This window comes from Lipophrys pholis (assembly GCF_963383615.2).
Source record: "Lipophrys pholis genome assembly, chromosome: 7".
Taxonomy (NCBI): Eukaryota; Metazoa; Chordata; class Actinopteri; order Blenniiformes; family Blenniidae; genus Lipophrys; species Lipophrys pholis.
In genome coordinates this window covers 10,146,606-10,162,090 of record NC_137638.1, presented here as the reverse complement: position 1 = coordinate 10,162,090, position 15,485 = coordinate 10,146,606, and the positions used below count along the sequence as shown (strand labels likewise).

The 15,485-nt window shown below is 42.6% G+C and overlaps 1 protein-coding gene across 2 annotated transcripts in view; it reads left to right on the top strand.

Annotated features, from left to right (window-relative positions):
• atosb (atos homolog b) overlaps positions 1–14,101 on the top strand; it is a 32,763-nt gene extending 18,662 nt beyond the window's left edge. For both annotated transcript variants that reach the window (XM_080466732.1, XM_080466731.1), the window contains exons 2-10: positions 2,597–2,784; positions 3,704–3,917; positions 4,711–6,075; positions 8,684–8,742; positions 9,362–9,464; positions 10,244–10,402; positions 11,990–12,058; positions 12,228–12,433; positions 12,635–14,101. In XM_080466732.1, the coding sequence (XP_080322858.1) occupies positions 4,882–6,075; positions 8,684–8,742; positions 9,362–9,464; positions 10,244–10,402; positions 11,990–12,058; positions 12,228–12,433; positions 12,635–12,788 (1,944 nt within the window). In that variant the 5' untranslated portion in view covers positions 2,597–2,784; positions 3,704–3,917; positions 4,711–4,881 and the 3' untranslated portion in view covers positions 12,789–14,101. The remainder of the gene's footprint in view (positions 1–2,596; positions 2,785–3,703; positions 3,918–4,710; positions 6,076–8,683; positions 8,743–9,361; positions 9,465–10,243; positions 10,403–11,989; positions 12,059–12,227; positions 12,434–12,634) is intronic.
• Positions 14,102–15,485: the final 1,384 nt, after the last annotated feature.

Here is a 15,485-nt window from a genome sequence, read left to right as displayed (position 1 = left end):
CAGCCGCCCGGAGCATTTCTTGGGGTGAAGCCAGAGTGTTTCTCCTCCTTCCGGACCAGGCCTGAAAACGAGGCCATGCAGGCAGTTCCTCTCAGCCTTCTGCACAGTTAGAACAAGGTCAGAAATCAAGTCGGACCTAGCACAGAGCCTTTGGGTCCTCCAAGTAGCTCTGATACGGGCACTGACTATAAATACTCCTGCTGACTCTTCGCCCATTCTTCCCTACCCCCAACTCACTGTTTCCAAGGAGAGGTGCTTCCTGGTGTGTTTTAATTCAACATGCAATTCATGTGCAACTTATATCTGTCAGGTTCTCTGTGATAATAAAGTTTATTCCCTACAAGAAATCAACGGAATTATAAAATTCCTGGCTAATATGAAAGCTGCATTTGTTTTTGGCAACAGTTACTATTGAATAGAGCTCTAAAGAGATTTTAGTGGTGTGAATTAAAAAAAAAATCTTCACTGCCACTCACTTGATTTTATGTTGTAAAAATATAGCTTCATTTTGTTTTCCGTGTGACACTGCAAGTTGTTTGGTTTAAGAAAGAATTAAAGATGACTGGAGAGGCACTCAAGGGTTTATGCTAAATCTGTGCTGCCTTTTCCCAAAGAGGGTGTTGTGTGACTGCACAGGGACCATATGTCATGTGAGTCATTACAGGTGACAAGGGCTCTGTTCCTGACATCCATGTGAGAGTCTGCGATGTGGCAGAAAAACATGATTAGCTGATGATACTGATGATACTACACAATGATTTGTTTATTTTAGATATGAGAGGTGGAGGTCAAATCTGTCTCCTGTCTCTTGCCCTTCTTTGTAGACGTTTCACACTCTTGTGTCATCTTTTGGGAGGTTGTATTGTTTTAGCAAAGAAAGACACACAAATGGAATCCATTTAAACATTATGTTGTCAGCCAACGCTGTCAGTTAGTGAGAGTGCAACTAGTCTGATGGTCACATGACAACATTTTAATGATGGTACACTTGTGAAACCATTGGTAATAGTACAGAATGTCCCTAAATTAGCAATTCCAAAGGGTGGGGCCACGGGTCGTCATGAAAAATCTGACGGAAGAATTCTTCCGAACAAAGCCAGCTAATAAAGAAAAAAGTGTCAAAATATAATTTGATGAAAACACACTTTTATAAATGGTGTCGAGACAAATGAAAATGATAAACTTTTCGTGCCTTTGGAGGGGGCGCAATGTGATTGAGTCACGGGGCTTATCCTCCAACACTATGCAAACTCCTATATTACTATAGGGGTTTACTATAGCCATTGAAATCCAGACGATTATTGCTAATAACACTGAGAAATGTCTTCTTCTGCCTCGTATAAAAGACTTGTCTCTTGGATGCTCAATCATTAACCTGACTCATTACAATTAACCCAATTAGTTTCACCGGGTGTTTTTCTACACAACTTCTCCTGCTAATTGTCTCAGTTTTAATACTTCGTATGGAGTCTCTTTTCAGTCAAGTATGGGATTCTAATGATTTCCACATCATGGGAGTCTTTTATAGGGTTCAACCTTTCTTAGAACCAGGCTTTTAATGTTAAAGATGTGTTCTTGTGCTCGAGGATAATAATTGACATCGTTATGTGCAGGACTCCTCCGCTTCAGTCGCATTGAAAACACACACACTCATGTCAGTTTGTCCCCTCTTTCCTCAACTTTCAGACTGTGTCGTCATTTTTATGTACGTAATGGAACTCTTCATGCGTCCCCACTGTTTCATCACATTGCATTCAAGGGAAGTGCAAACAAGTGAGGTAACCGGTGGCTGTAACATCGGACTTGGTGGGAACTAACTATATTCCTCTTTGTTACTGATTGATATGTGTGCCAGCAGGGTGTTAAATATTTCATCCAGAGATTAAAGGTGAAGAACGTCCCTTCAAATCTTTTGCCTGCTTTAAGTGAACAGAAACAAAGGCCTTAATCACAGTCCGGTTTAATTCTTGGCTGACTGTACTCATCTAATAAAGGACTGCCATTTTGCTGGTGCGTATTTATTTATTTTGGACGGGCATCTTTGCTGATATCCTCCACCCCACCACCCTCCACCCCGTCCCTCTCAAGCCTCTCTCTCTTTTTAGCTCAGCCTGTCTTTCTCTCTCTTTGTAGCCAAGCACAAAGGAGCTGTTATCCTTGGGCTACTGGTTGCCACGGTGACAGCTCACTTTGCTCCCCCACCCCACCCTACATTCCCAAATTCTGGTCCAAGTGGGTTGGGAAACGGGCCGTGTTTCTGGGGCTCTCACCATTCAGTGCCAAGTTAGTTGGCAAACTGACTCATCCTTGTTTGATTTGATTTGTTGGAAATCAAATTCTAAAAAATGGTGGCATGGTGAGTTGATTTGTTGAATAATTGTGGTTAATGTAGGAATTGGTTGATTATGTGTTATTTGTGTTAGTAACCAGTTCAAATAGTGACTCTTAATGTGTGGGGATATTTTCTGCAACCTGCTTATTTCAAAGTGGAAAGCTGTGAGGAAGTGTGAACTGCGTGAGTGTGTGCATACCTGTTTGAGTTAAGTATCTGTCTGTGCGAATAACAGTTTTTGACGTCGTTTGTCTGCCTCTTCAGGAGTTCTGGGTGGAATGACGTCACCATGATGCCACAGCAATGCTTCACCTCACGCCCAGGTGACCGAGGAGGGCGTGTTTGGCTCTCAGCCGATCACAGAGGGAGCCCCGATAGAGCTATCACCAACCTGGACTCAGAAATATTAACCTTCAAATAACCTCCTGCATCACTGACCCTCCCCTCCTTTGGTAAGTTTGAACCTTCATGATGATGATTTGAGCAGACCACTCCTGTACAGTTGTTTTTAAGTGTGTATGGAGAACCTCATCAGGGGTGCAGGACCTGCAAACCAAAACCATCATCAGGTTAGCTCACTTTTTCATGAAATTGCATAAACTTTTAGAATCTACTATGAGACAAACTGAACTATAAAGATTTGTACTAAAATAAGTTTGTGACGCTGATCCACTGGCTCAGCAAGCTATTTGTGAGTGTTAGTGTCAGCTAATGACAGCAAGAAACTACGTACATTCCATCGTTGTGTTGATACAAAACAAGACAAGTGAAGCATTATATCATGCCACCATGATATAATACAAGAAATGCGGTCCAAGGTCTTGGTCCTCAGTCATTTTGAAAACTTGGTAAGTTCTTTAAATTCAGTAGTATTTAAGGTAACTTGTCTTTGAAAACCAAAATCATTAATTCATGGACCAGCAACATTTAAATGACTTTTCTGAATATTTGGGACGCATTGAGTTATTATCTGGCCACCTTTTGAATCCCAGATCTTTTGTCTCCTTTCTTTTCTCATATTTTTTCATTTTTGTTCAAATATTTTTTTGCCCTGGAGGATTACTTTAGCAGTTGTGTAACTTTGTGCACGTTTAAAAGAGCCTCGCTTTCTTACGATATAGCCAGCCACTATAGTTCCTGCTCAATACAGCTGAAAGCAAGTACAAAGTACTTTATACATACATGAATCAAGTAGAACTTCCTATATTAAAAGATACATAAATTTTTCTTTTTGGAAATGTCTTTGACCTTGTTCAGTTTTCTTGATATTACAGCACCAAAAAAGGACTAACATATATATTCTTTTTTATAGCTGTTAGATAATTTAGCTTGTCACTGAGAAGACTTGTTATATTCTCACCTCTTGTCTAGATCTTCTGACCCCCCCCCCCAATCCCAATACTCCCCTACCCCTGGAGACTTGCTGTTCCCTGATTACCTGTCTTGGGATGTTGGCGTCATTTCGAAGCAGCTGCCATGGAGATAGACGAGTTCCTGTAGAAGGTCGTTTCAGACACAGCTTTCAGATGTTGTGCCAGATTCAGCTTGTCCACGCGGGCACTATTAGACAAGGCCGAGCACAGAGGTAAGATCTCAAACCAAGACTTCGGGCAATCAAAGTTCATGCATTCATTGTGTGAATGTTGAAGGCACACTGGAGAGCATTCAGCATTCACACTTGCATTTTCTTCTGGAAATGCAAACCTCCAGTTTGAATTCATTACTCATATTGTCACATTAACATAGTTGAGTGGGGTTTTTTTTTTTTGTTTGTTTTTGTGAAATCAAATTCAATATGTGGATAGTAATTTCTCTCTGGGTTTGACTGGAAATATTATTTTCACCAAAAGATTTTCTTTCTATAGTTTCCTTGTGCAACACATTGTCACTCAGTGAAGCCATAATACTGTAGTATTTTAAGTGTCAAGGCAGAGTGTCAGACTCAACAATCGGAAGACCACCCCTTCTTTTAAATCATTATAAAGGAAGGAGGTAAAAGAGAAAGAATTGTCTTTGGCTGCACTTGGCTGAATCAGGTTAACTAAGTCACTTTTAAGCACTTACTCCCAATAAATGATTGTGCTTAATTGCTTGTAATTCATGTTGTTAATTTGTGACATTGACTAATTTTTCATTTTCAGCATTCTGTACAAAACAGGAACATTTGTATATTTTGTAGGTTACCAGCAGAAATAAAAAGTGTAAATATTTTAAATGTCAATATAAAATGCTCCTACATCCTGGCTGGTAGCTTATAAAGATTCAGCATTCTGTTTTCTTTTCTTTTTCACACTAAAACGTTGCCCACACCTCCTGTTGCCAAATGTTCAAAAGCTTTCTGAATACATGTCCTAAGTGCCATTCTGTGTTGCTCCCAGGTCCTCTGCAGCTCAGCTTTTTGAATCCCACTGACGGCATCAACACAGGAACAGGAGCGGGAGGACATCCCACCTCTGTGAAACGTTGTGCTCTGCCTCTCGGCACTTGTGTGAGGAACAACTTCACCTTGTTGAAGCTAGATAAGACTCTCCTCCTCCAGCAACGAAACCATGCGTCACATTCACGTTGAGTTAGCCAACAAAAAGGCTCCTCTAGAGCTTCCAGCACAGGAGGGGGATCTGCCCCCACCCACATCCCCAACACAGGGCATAGACCCTGGGTTCAGACCGGGGACACCCAGGCATTACAGCCAGGAAGAGTTAAGGCTCCAAAAAGTCTACCAGCTCTCCATTTTCTCCCAGTTGGGGGGATTTTCTCCAACTACAGAGGCTCATGGTGAGGCCCAACAGAGGCCTGTCCGGTTGGGTGTGAAAAGGGGTTTAGATGAACCTCAGCTAGCTCATAAGCGACCCCATTTGGAGGACTCTACAGAAAAGGAGGCACTGGAGGGAGGGGTCCTGTGTGGTCCAGCCCCAGCTCAAGGTGTTGGGATGGGGTTAGCATCCGGGCCCGGAGGGCCTGGTTCTCCATATTCCTGCCTACTGATGGAGCCCAGAGACTCTGAGGGAGGACTGTCACCAAGATCCCCTCCTCTCTCCCCGAGCCACAACCCCTCCCGACGCCCTGCTCAGCACAATCACGATAGGCCCATTCCTGATGTATTTGCCCCGCTCTCACCCAAGTCCCCTCCAATGTGCGACCCGTATGGGCATCCCTGTGACCAAGGTCACTTGCTAGGAGGCTCAGCCAGGAGTGAGCAATCTAATGGTGGTCGCACAACACTCCCACTCGCTAGCCCCGGAAATGAAAATTGTAGCAATGGTTCGTCAGGAGGCCAGCCCAGCGCGCACCTGTATGAAATGCCCACTTATGAAATTCCCAACCCAGCAAGCCCCACAAGTCCTCCAGGCCCTTTCTCCCCCCCTCACCATTCAGAACTGCAGGAACCAGGAGAGGCCACTGAATGGGACGCAGGACTGGAATCGTCCCCACCTGAGCGAAGTGCCACACAGGCAGCCTCATCCTCCTCCTCCTCCTTCCACGGCCTGGCCTCCTGGGAGAAAACACCCAGCTCCAATGGCCACCGTCTACTCTCTGGAGGCCACTGGCCTGCCAAAAAGAGGCTGCTATCGCCGAGTGACACAGGGGAGTCCTGCTCGGAAGACGAGGGACCGTCTACATCAAAAAGGAGCAGGCTGTCGTTGCTGGCTCCAGGACTTGGGCCAGCTTCATGTCGCAGCACCGATGCAAAGGCTGCTCCCTACTGGAACCACCTCCTGCCCTCTGCATGGGACAGACCTAAGGTTAGTAAAGCCACACTCACCCCTCTAAAGAATTAGCTTTCAATTAACACATTTTACCAAAACAGATGCTTTTACCAATTGTTCAAACTAAAGTGCAAGCTAACAACTCCCATAGGAAGTCATCATACATGGCTGAAAGAAAAACCCTATTGTGAAGGCAATCCTGTAAAATGCTTTTATGTTAGAGGCAGGAAGCTGACAAAAACATCTCCCAAGCCTGATTCTGTGTGCGTGTGTAGCTAAGAAATGGCACAGTTACCGGTGAGGAAGGTTCCATCTCCTGGTTTATAACAAAAAACATTGCTGCATGAAAACAAGGTTGTTTGTTGTCATCCTATTCTCTGACAGCAGCCAAGGCGGAGATGATATCAAGCTCAGAACAGACAATATATTTTCACATTACATTTATGTGCTGTACAGCTAATTCTTGGTTTTCAGCTGTTCAGTCATTACAACTGTTACTATCAAGCTTTTAGTTGCAGCCTATTTTACATAAGTGGCAAGAGGGCATGTCGTAATGTTTTCCTATGGGTATGAGCAAAAATAAGATTAAAATAACTTACCTATAAGTGGAGTGGGTTTATTTTTTTCACCAAAACAGCTGTCAAGATGAGTGTTGATCCAATTGACTGCAATCAGATCCATGTTTATCTTACTAGTTTATGAAACATTTCCTGCCTCTCAATTCAAAATTAACTTCCATTAAAGACTGAATTGAGATGATTGTATTGCAGCGTACATATCATGGGAACCTTCATATTCAGAAACTTTTAACAGGAAGCATCATTTCATAGGCAGCAGTATAATAAAAATGTGTTCACCTTAAGAGTCTCGGACAAGATATGAAAAAAATCTAAATGCCAGGAGAATAAGGAAAACGGGGGGGGGGGTGGCCGACTCATTATCACACCACGCTGGAACAGGCGGAGCAGCTCCAGAATAATGCCCATTGAGGGACAGCCCATTGTTCTCCCACATGAGTGTGCGGCTCCTCTCTCTCACACACACACACACACACACACACACACACACACACACACACACACACACACACACACACACACACACACACAGCTTATATGGTTCTGGAAATGTATTGGCCATTTTTGAACGTGGAGAGGCCCCAGGGAGCTTGGAGTGTACTAAAGGCTGGACTAGTTAGATCATATACAGGTGTGGCACCATTATTAGAAGTCTGTGTATGAGGAAAGACGAGTTAGAAATATATAGAAAAGACGAAGAGTTGACGAAAATGACCAGATCTAAGCGATCAGAAGTGTGACCTGAGTGAGTAGTTGTTAAGTAGAAGCGGATAACACTTTGAAATGTGTTACGTGGATTTGACCCAGTGTGACGATGGGAAGACAAGCTGACAAAGAAGCACAAGCTCCGTAGAGAGCCACAATGACCGAGGGTCTCCTGAGGATGACCAGGAAACCATGAGTGACAGGTTTGATGTGAACAAGTGGCTAGCAGGTGGCAGAGGTTTGGCTACCAGGTATCCCATAGGATGAGCAGAAGATTGGACAAGGAGAACACTTGCCCGCTTGACACAGCCTCCAGTAGTCAGTGCTCAGTAAGTAAGAAAATAAAAGAAAAGTATAATGGTTTTCTATCACAGAAACACCAACTAGTGGCTGGGAGTTGTATTTGATAACATTCTTGTTTATCTCTAGTTAAAAAAAAAAAAAAGTTTTAATTTTTTTGCACAGCTGAGTAAATTTAAGCTCCAAACAGCCTTGAACGGGAGAACGTCAGTAGGCATGTGTGTACTGCTCTCTCTGTGTTGTACTGCTGCAGTGTTAACATGGATTAAACAGTCAGCCCAACTCTTTTGAGAGCCAGGAAAGCCAGCAGCTTTAATGACTTCTTGCAGCGAAGTCACTGACAGTTAAACAGAGTGAAACTGGAAAAAAAAGGAAAAGATATAATCTCTATTACACAAATACAAAACTCTGGTACACAGGCAAACATCACAATAATACACAAAGTGACATTAAGAACTTGATTGATATGAAGATGAACATAGCTAAAGCTAGCATATAGTGCGTATGCTAACGTCAGCACGTGTGTTATTGGCACGTTTGCTAAATAGCGTGTATGCCAACGGCAAGTTATTATTACCATACAGTTATTGCCTTCTCCATGCAACGTGTGAAGTTTGACCCCGATCGGAACATGTACACCAGGCCTCCTGTTTCCAGCAGGTGGCGCTATGGTTGATGGTTGTCATTGTGCTGTAGCTGTGATGAGGGCCGGTCTCTGATGCAATGTGTCTTTAAGGTCGATCAGTTTTTTACATATCAGTATGTTACATATGTGTATCGACATTCGTAGCTCTGGGTGAGACGTGGTTCTGGGGATGTGTGTTTCAAATGTGGGATTTCTCCAAATAATCACATTTTTCACCGGGCCTGATGAGTGTGCAAAGTGTCTCAAAAGGTTCTGTATGTTTAGGCCCTCAAAATCGCATTGAGATTTACGGTAGAATAATATTAATAATAATAGTAATAGTAAACCCTTGGGTTTCAATAAGATCCCCCGGCACTTTCAGTGCTCGGACCCTAAATATCAGACAAAATGTAATAGTTTGTGTGTCTTTTTCCAGACTGCCACAGACTGCTCGAGATCAGGCAGACGACTAAAGAATGGGCTGCGATTGAAAAGGTGAGTCACCCACCATAATTTAATTCTCTGATATCCAGGGTGTGATTTATGAAGAAAGTTCTGGTTGAGGAGCATGTAAGGGGACATGCCGGTTTGTTTATCCCAAAGGGGGGGGTGTAAATAATGTGGCTAATGTTTTGTGTTTATTTTTTTGGTTTGTTTTAAATGACACACTTTTAAAAAATTGTATGTGATGTAGAAGTAATTGAAACAATTCAGAATTAAGATGGGAAAAAAATACTAGAAAAAAATATATGTATATTCACAGTCAAAGTAAAAACCAAAGACCACAAATCACATCCTGTAAGTGATGAAAGGACCAGGTTAAAATAATTAAACTTATCCTGCCAAACTAGGTTAGAGGAGCATATTTACCCCACTCACACATAACATGAAAACATTACTAACAGTGTTAGTAGAGTTACTTCAGAAAAGTCAACACAGGAGCAGGAGGTGGGACTTTGTGGAGGTTTTCAGCTCCACCAAATTAAAGGGTTTTGTGTCTGGGCCTGAATGTTCAGACACACTCAGGCATGCGACATGTGGGCTCAGATGAAATTAGTGTAATCTTCACCACTAACCACCGGCCTGTTTTGTGTGTGTTTGCGGTCATATCCAGCCGACAGCTGCGCAGCGGCAGGCACACGGACACCAGTAGCCGATCTGCACGATCCAGTTGGCCCTCATCCTCCATCAGCAGATCGCTGCTTGGTAACTTTGAGGTACTAATCTTTACACGACTGCTGCAAACACGAGGCCCGGATGTTCTAGGAAGACATACAAATCATAAGCACACCTGTGCGATCCTATGCGGCGTAACTGTTCGGATATCAATTGTACCTTTTCTTTTTCTTTGTCACAAATACGTAAATTCAAATACTTCATTAGAGTTCATAGTTAAAGGAGCTGTGGCTCTTTTCAATGAGAAGAGTTCATGATAACATGTGTGTTTTTTGTTGTTGTTGTTTTTATCCAAATGTGAAGGCAAACATTATCTACTAAATAGTATTTGGGCAAATAAATGGCAAAATAATGTGAGTAGCATTAACAACATACTACTACCACATCATACTATACTTATACAATTATGAAGGGCTGATAAAGACAGTATGAGGTCAAAGCTTTCACATGTTTTGACAATAATGGAAAGCAAGATACAGAGAGAACAGAAATTCCAGCAGTTGGATTTATTCATCTTCTTTAAACAATGTTTCTCGGCAGCTTTTGAATAACGAGTTTTTGTTTGGATACAACACTGTTTATGAGCTCAAAACTGCAAAATGTTGCACAGCCTTCCCAGAGATATGTAAATACATAAGTATGACATGTCTCAACTCATACGGGTGTTTGGTGAATAGTGCTTGTTTTACAACTGTGTGGAACAGGTTTTTCGTTTGCATCAAGTTTAACACACAAAATGTGACTTTGTGGATTTTCACAATTTAAATGTTGCTTCCGCGTGTGAGTAAAAAGCCTTTTTCTTCTGTGCTGTGCATCTCAGGAGTCCATGCTGAAAGGCCGATTTTCCCCATCCGGCCAGATCGAAGGCTTCACGGCAGAGATCGGCGCCAGCGGCTCCTATTGCCCCCAGCACGTCACCCTGCCCGTGCAGGTCACGTACTACGACATCTCCGAGCACAGCGCACCCTCTCCCTTCCTGGTCAGTCTGTGCATTGTCTGCAAGACATTCTGCGTTTGTGTGCCTCTCTCTACACGCATAGTGAAGCTCAAGGATAAATTCAATGGCGTGCAACAACCTGTAACTATACAGATTCAAATACAATTTTAAATAGCCAAATATTTTAAACCTGCATTGGATAGTTTTTTTGTTTTTTTTAATTTCCCCCTCTTTTTACTTCATCTGTGGACATGATAGGTCTGTCCAGGATGCGATTTAACAGCACAGGAATAAACTCTCCCTCTAACAATAATTAAAACAGCAGACACACTAATACTTCTATTTAAAACACAAGTGAGGCAGAGCTGCCACCGCTCATACACAATACACAATATAGCCTCATGCTGAGTAGCAAAATGCCTAATAGCCGAATTTCACAGTAAAAACTTTTCTAAATCATAGTTGGCATCCATATGAGGGTGTGTGCCAGTTAGAAACTTTTACTTGGAACATGTTTGTCAGATGAGTTGATCAAAATTATGAAAAAAAAGAGCTGATGGGGGGGGGGCTCCACCCAACAGAAGCATCAACACAAACTGCATCCCACATTCATCATATATGTATATATTTATGGACCCTAAGGATCAGCACTTATATTAGAATGAGCGACCACGCTTAAATATAGAAATCGCCAGTCCTTTGTTGCAGCAGAGCTTCTTCACTGTGTCATTTGGAAGCCAGCTGTTGGCGTTGAACATCCGTGTCTGTGAGTGATGCCTCTGATTTGGCTTGTTGAACTGGTAATTGGCATTTGGCATCATGTGACTCCCTGACATGCAGTGATGGAACAAACGTCAACAAATCACCTGATGGGTTTGCTTTGTCATGCGTTCCAGGAAAGGAGATCCCTCCTTAGTGTTGCTTATTTGAGTTTTTTTTTTCTCTGAGTAGGTTAATTTTGTTGCTGTTGTTGCCATGAGTTGCTTTGAGAGTGAGTAGTGTTGTATCAGATTGTGTATTTTGTTGAGAATCTAGTTAGATAGATGAATAGATCCATTATATAAACTGTGTTTTGCAACTCGCACATCTAATAAATATAGCAGCACCGTTCCACATTTCATTCCACAAAGAAAAGTGAAGAATATATAAGGTTACAAACAGACATGCCAAATATGAAACATGCTCTTAAATAGGGATTGTCATTATTATCACCAGTAGTAATTTTATTATTGTTGTTGTTTCCTCTAGAAACTATACAATCATCTAGTGTAGTTGAACAGGAATGAGCATGGCGATCCAAAGTCAAAACATTCCACGAACCAATCAATAACACGCTCGATTGCACTTCTTTTTATTGACCACTAGATGTCGTACTAGAGCACTATGAGCCATCGAAGCCTGGAGTAGTGAACCATGTTTTCAATGTCAGCCGTCATTCATACCTACGTGAATGTTTTTTTCTGAGTGTACTGTGTTTTTTACATTAAATGATCCGTGCAAATGTGGATGATGCCATCATCTATGAATCTCTGTACACGGGGAGTTCACTTCCATGATGAAAATGCCGCTCTTCACAGAAAGCCTGACAATGTTCACCGAGCGTCTCATGTCTCTCTCCCAACCTCACAGGGGGTGATATCCCTGGAGCCCCTTGGAAAGAAAGGATACAGCATACCCAAAGCAGGGACCATTCAAGTGGTGTGTTATTATTTCCCTAATCTCATTTAAAGAAAGCTCTGCTTACTTCCATATTTTTATAAATCTCAATGTCATATTTCTATAACTTCATTGAATATAATGCACAGTTTGATAATACGATCTTTATTAGTTTGGCACATTGCTGACTCTCTCTGTTTTCCCCCCTCAGACCTTATTTAATCCCAACAAAACTGTGGTGAAGATGTTCCTGGTGACCTATAACTTTAGCGATATGCCTGTCAATCACATGACCTTCCTGCGCCACCGCATCTTCCTGGTGCCAGTGGAGGACGAGGTGGAGGGGAAGGGCGAGGCGTCCCCAGGGGCCGGAGCGCTCGACAGAAAGAAGATTCTCTGCTACCTGATACATCTCAGGTACCACTGACGTTTCACACGGCTTTGATGCTCAGTGCATGATAAATACAGCCCAGTGGTTTCACACAGTTGGGTGTAAAATGTCAGAGCCATGAAACTTGGTATATGTTTTTAAATCGAGACGTGTGACCACCATTTTTTTTAATGCTCATTTTCTTAAAGTCCCTAACTAACATCTTTTGGGGTTTTTTGGGCTCTCAGATTCCAGAGCTCCAAATCTGGGAAGATCTACTTGCACAACGATATCCGGCTGCTATTCTCCCGTAAATCCATTGAGGTGGATGCAGGGATCACGTATGAGCTGAAATCTTTCACCGAGGTGCCAAGAAACCCTAACTACTCCCCCCGTGTGTGACCCCCATCTGACCTCTCAGAGCACCCCCACCCCACCCCACCCCCCACCCCCAGATGCCAACGCAGCCCCTCCCTGTGCTTCCTGAATGAGGGAGGGCGGGAGACACACGGGACTGCGACAGTGATGGACAGGAAACTTAATGAGACTCGATGAGACGCGCCACAAGCACACAAAACAAACATTTGATCCGATGACGGTCAGCGGAAAAGTCCAGCTTTTTAACTATTCAGCGCCCACTAAAAGTTCGGACTCAGTCACGGCAAAAAGTTCATTTAAAAAAGAAATGGTCAAAGTTTTAACATGTGACATTTAGTTTGAGGGGCGTCACTGAAAAGCAGCACTTTTCCTGTAGCCTCATCGTCACGGGACAAACCTGCACGCACACACACACCGATGGACGAGACCCCGCCGCACCACATCTCACATCAAAGAATGACCGCAGAAGCACTTCTGGTGGCAAAAACCCTTAGAGTTCAGTGTTAACATGCATGCCTTGTGACTTAAAACACCTGAGTTTTCCTCTAGTGCCGTATCACACTGTCCTTCACTCTGCCTGCAGCTTCAACTGCCTCATCGGACCAGTAATTGTAACTCTTCAGCACTGTTCTTGTTGTTGTCGTTTTGGGAGGGATGTGACGTTATATACACACACACACACACACACACACACACACCTTGTGATGAGCAGAGACTCAAACACTCGTGAAGTCAGTGGCTGGAAGAGAATCGGCCAAATCAACTGGATGTTTTAATGTTTTATCACATACCGCGATTGAATTTAAAAAAATAAAAATAAAAAAAAGCCACACCCTCATAATTTGACCAAACTCAGGACATCTGTTGAGAAATAAATTTCTCTTCTTCACTCCTGTCACTCCTCACGGTACAAACCACTGTGCACTTGTGTCACAAACATGGGAACCCAGTTCATTTCTTGGATGTAGCCAGACTGAGGGACACTGTGCTGGTTTCTTTCGAAGAAGTTTTCCTTTCTATTAGACTCTGTTCAAAACAGTCTGATGTCGGAGCAGGAATTGGAAGGAAGGAAAAAAAAAATAAAGACGAGCTGTAGTATTTTTAATTTATGTTTTTCGCAAATGTCTTAATAAGCAATATGCTGCACAAAGTAGAGTGTGTTTTTCAGCTGGACGAGCTTTCTCTCTGGTTACAAAGACAGCAGATAATCGAGAGCGAGGGAAGAAATGTGGGGGGGGGTGGTTGGATTACAGGGGTGGGGAGGGAGGTGGGGTATTTAAAATGAGGGGAGGAAAGTCTATGTATATTTAAAAGAATAAACTCTGCGACTGGCGAGTATAACCCACAGGTGTTGTTCTTTGACTGACAGTTTTATCGGTTGTTTGTGCTGTACCGCTTGAAGTGAGTTTCCTCTGGATGCTTTGGTTTTATCACACAGTCCAAACAAACATGTCCGGGAGGTTAATTGCTCCACCTTTCAATAGAAGAATCTTGTGCTTTTAAATGATGCCGCATTGGTGAAGAAATATGCATTTGTGGGATCATCAACAGAGCTGTAAGTATTTGGGTTGCTGCCATTAATAAGATACAATATTTTCTTTTCTTTAATAAGCTCAAACATCTATTCTGAATGTGGCTTAGTTTTCATTGAAAGTAAACTGTTTTTTTATTTTCTTTAACAAGTTTACCCGTACACAGACTTTTTTTCAGAGACACACAAATATAAGATAATATAGAAATTGTCAGCAATTTTCTCTTGGGGCCATATTGAATCGGTGTTTTGCACATATTGCAGGATTTCCCCAGGAATGTCGCATGACCCCAGCTTGAGATTTGCAGAACATCAGGACAAACGTGTGCACAAATGTCATGAGGCAATGGGGAATTCTTGACTATACAAATATCGTCTCTCTTCTCAGTTCAGTTTTCATTTTGTCCTCAGACATCAAGCAAAGTTTCCAGGTATTTGCGGGAGTCACTCACTTGAGTAAACATGACTCGGACCCTGATGATTTAGATTACAGAATGAAGGCGCTTGACCGTGAGCTCTAACAGAAGCTATAATTCTATTTTCCTGTGCTGGAGCATTTAAAAAGAGACTTGCTTGTTTGTTTGTTTTTTAAATATTGTGAAAATGTGTGAAAGTCAAATAAATCACTCAGCCGTTAAAATAAAAATAAAAAAATAGCGTAAATATTCCCACTGCCAAAAATTCTGAGGAACATCTATATATTTTACCAGCAATACTTCCAGTCATTCCACTCACACGCTGTTCATTAAGACTTTAAACTTTGATACCATTCAAATGCTGGTCAGTGAAAATGTCAGCGTGAGGGATTAAAGAACAATCGAGACCCCAGAGAGCCCATCTTTTGAAGGAGGGAGCAGCAGCCGCTATAAGTGGACTGAAACTTCCCCACCTCCTTTATCCACCAGCCCACACAAGCACACAGTCACTCCTCTACACACCAGCGCGGTCCCGTGGCTGTTTCCACCGCAGCGCCGAGGCCTCAAACGGGTGTGACTAACAACGCTGTAAACTTTAACCAGAGGAGAGGGTGAGCAGAGAGGCTCTGTGATATTTGCAAAAACGTTCAAGTGAAGCCAAAATGCTGGCGATCTCTCTCACCAAACAAACACCAGCAGGAGTTTTCACAATAAAAGCAACAGGCAGTTTTACAGTTTTGCTTTAGATAAGTGTCTTCTCGTGGTTTTTCTATC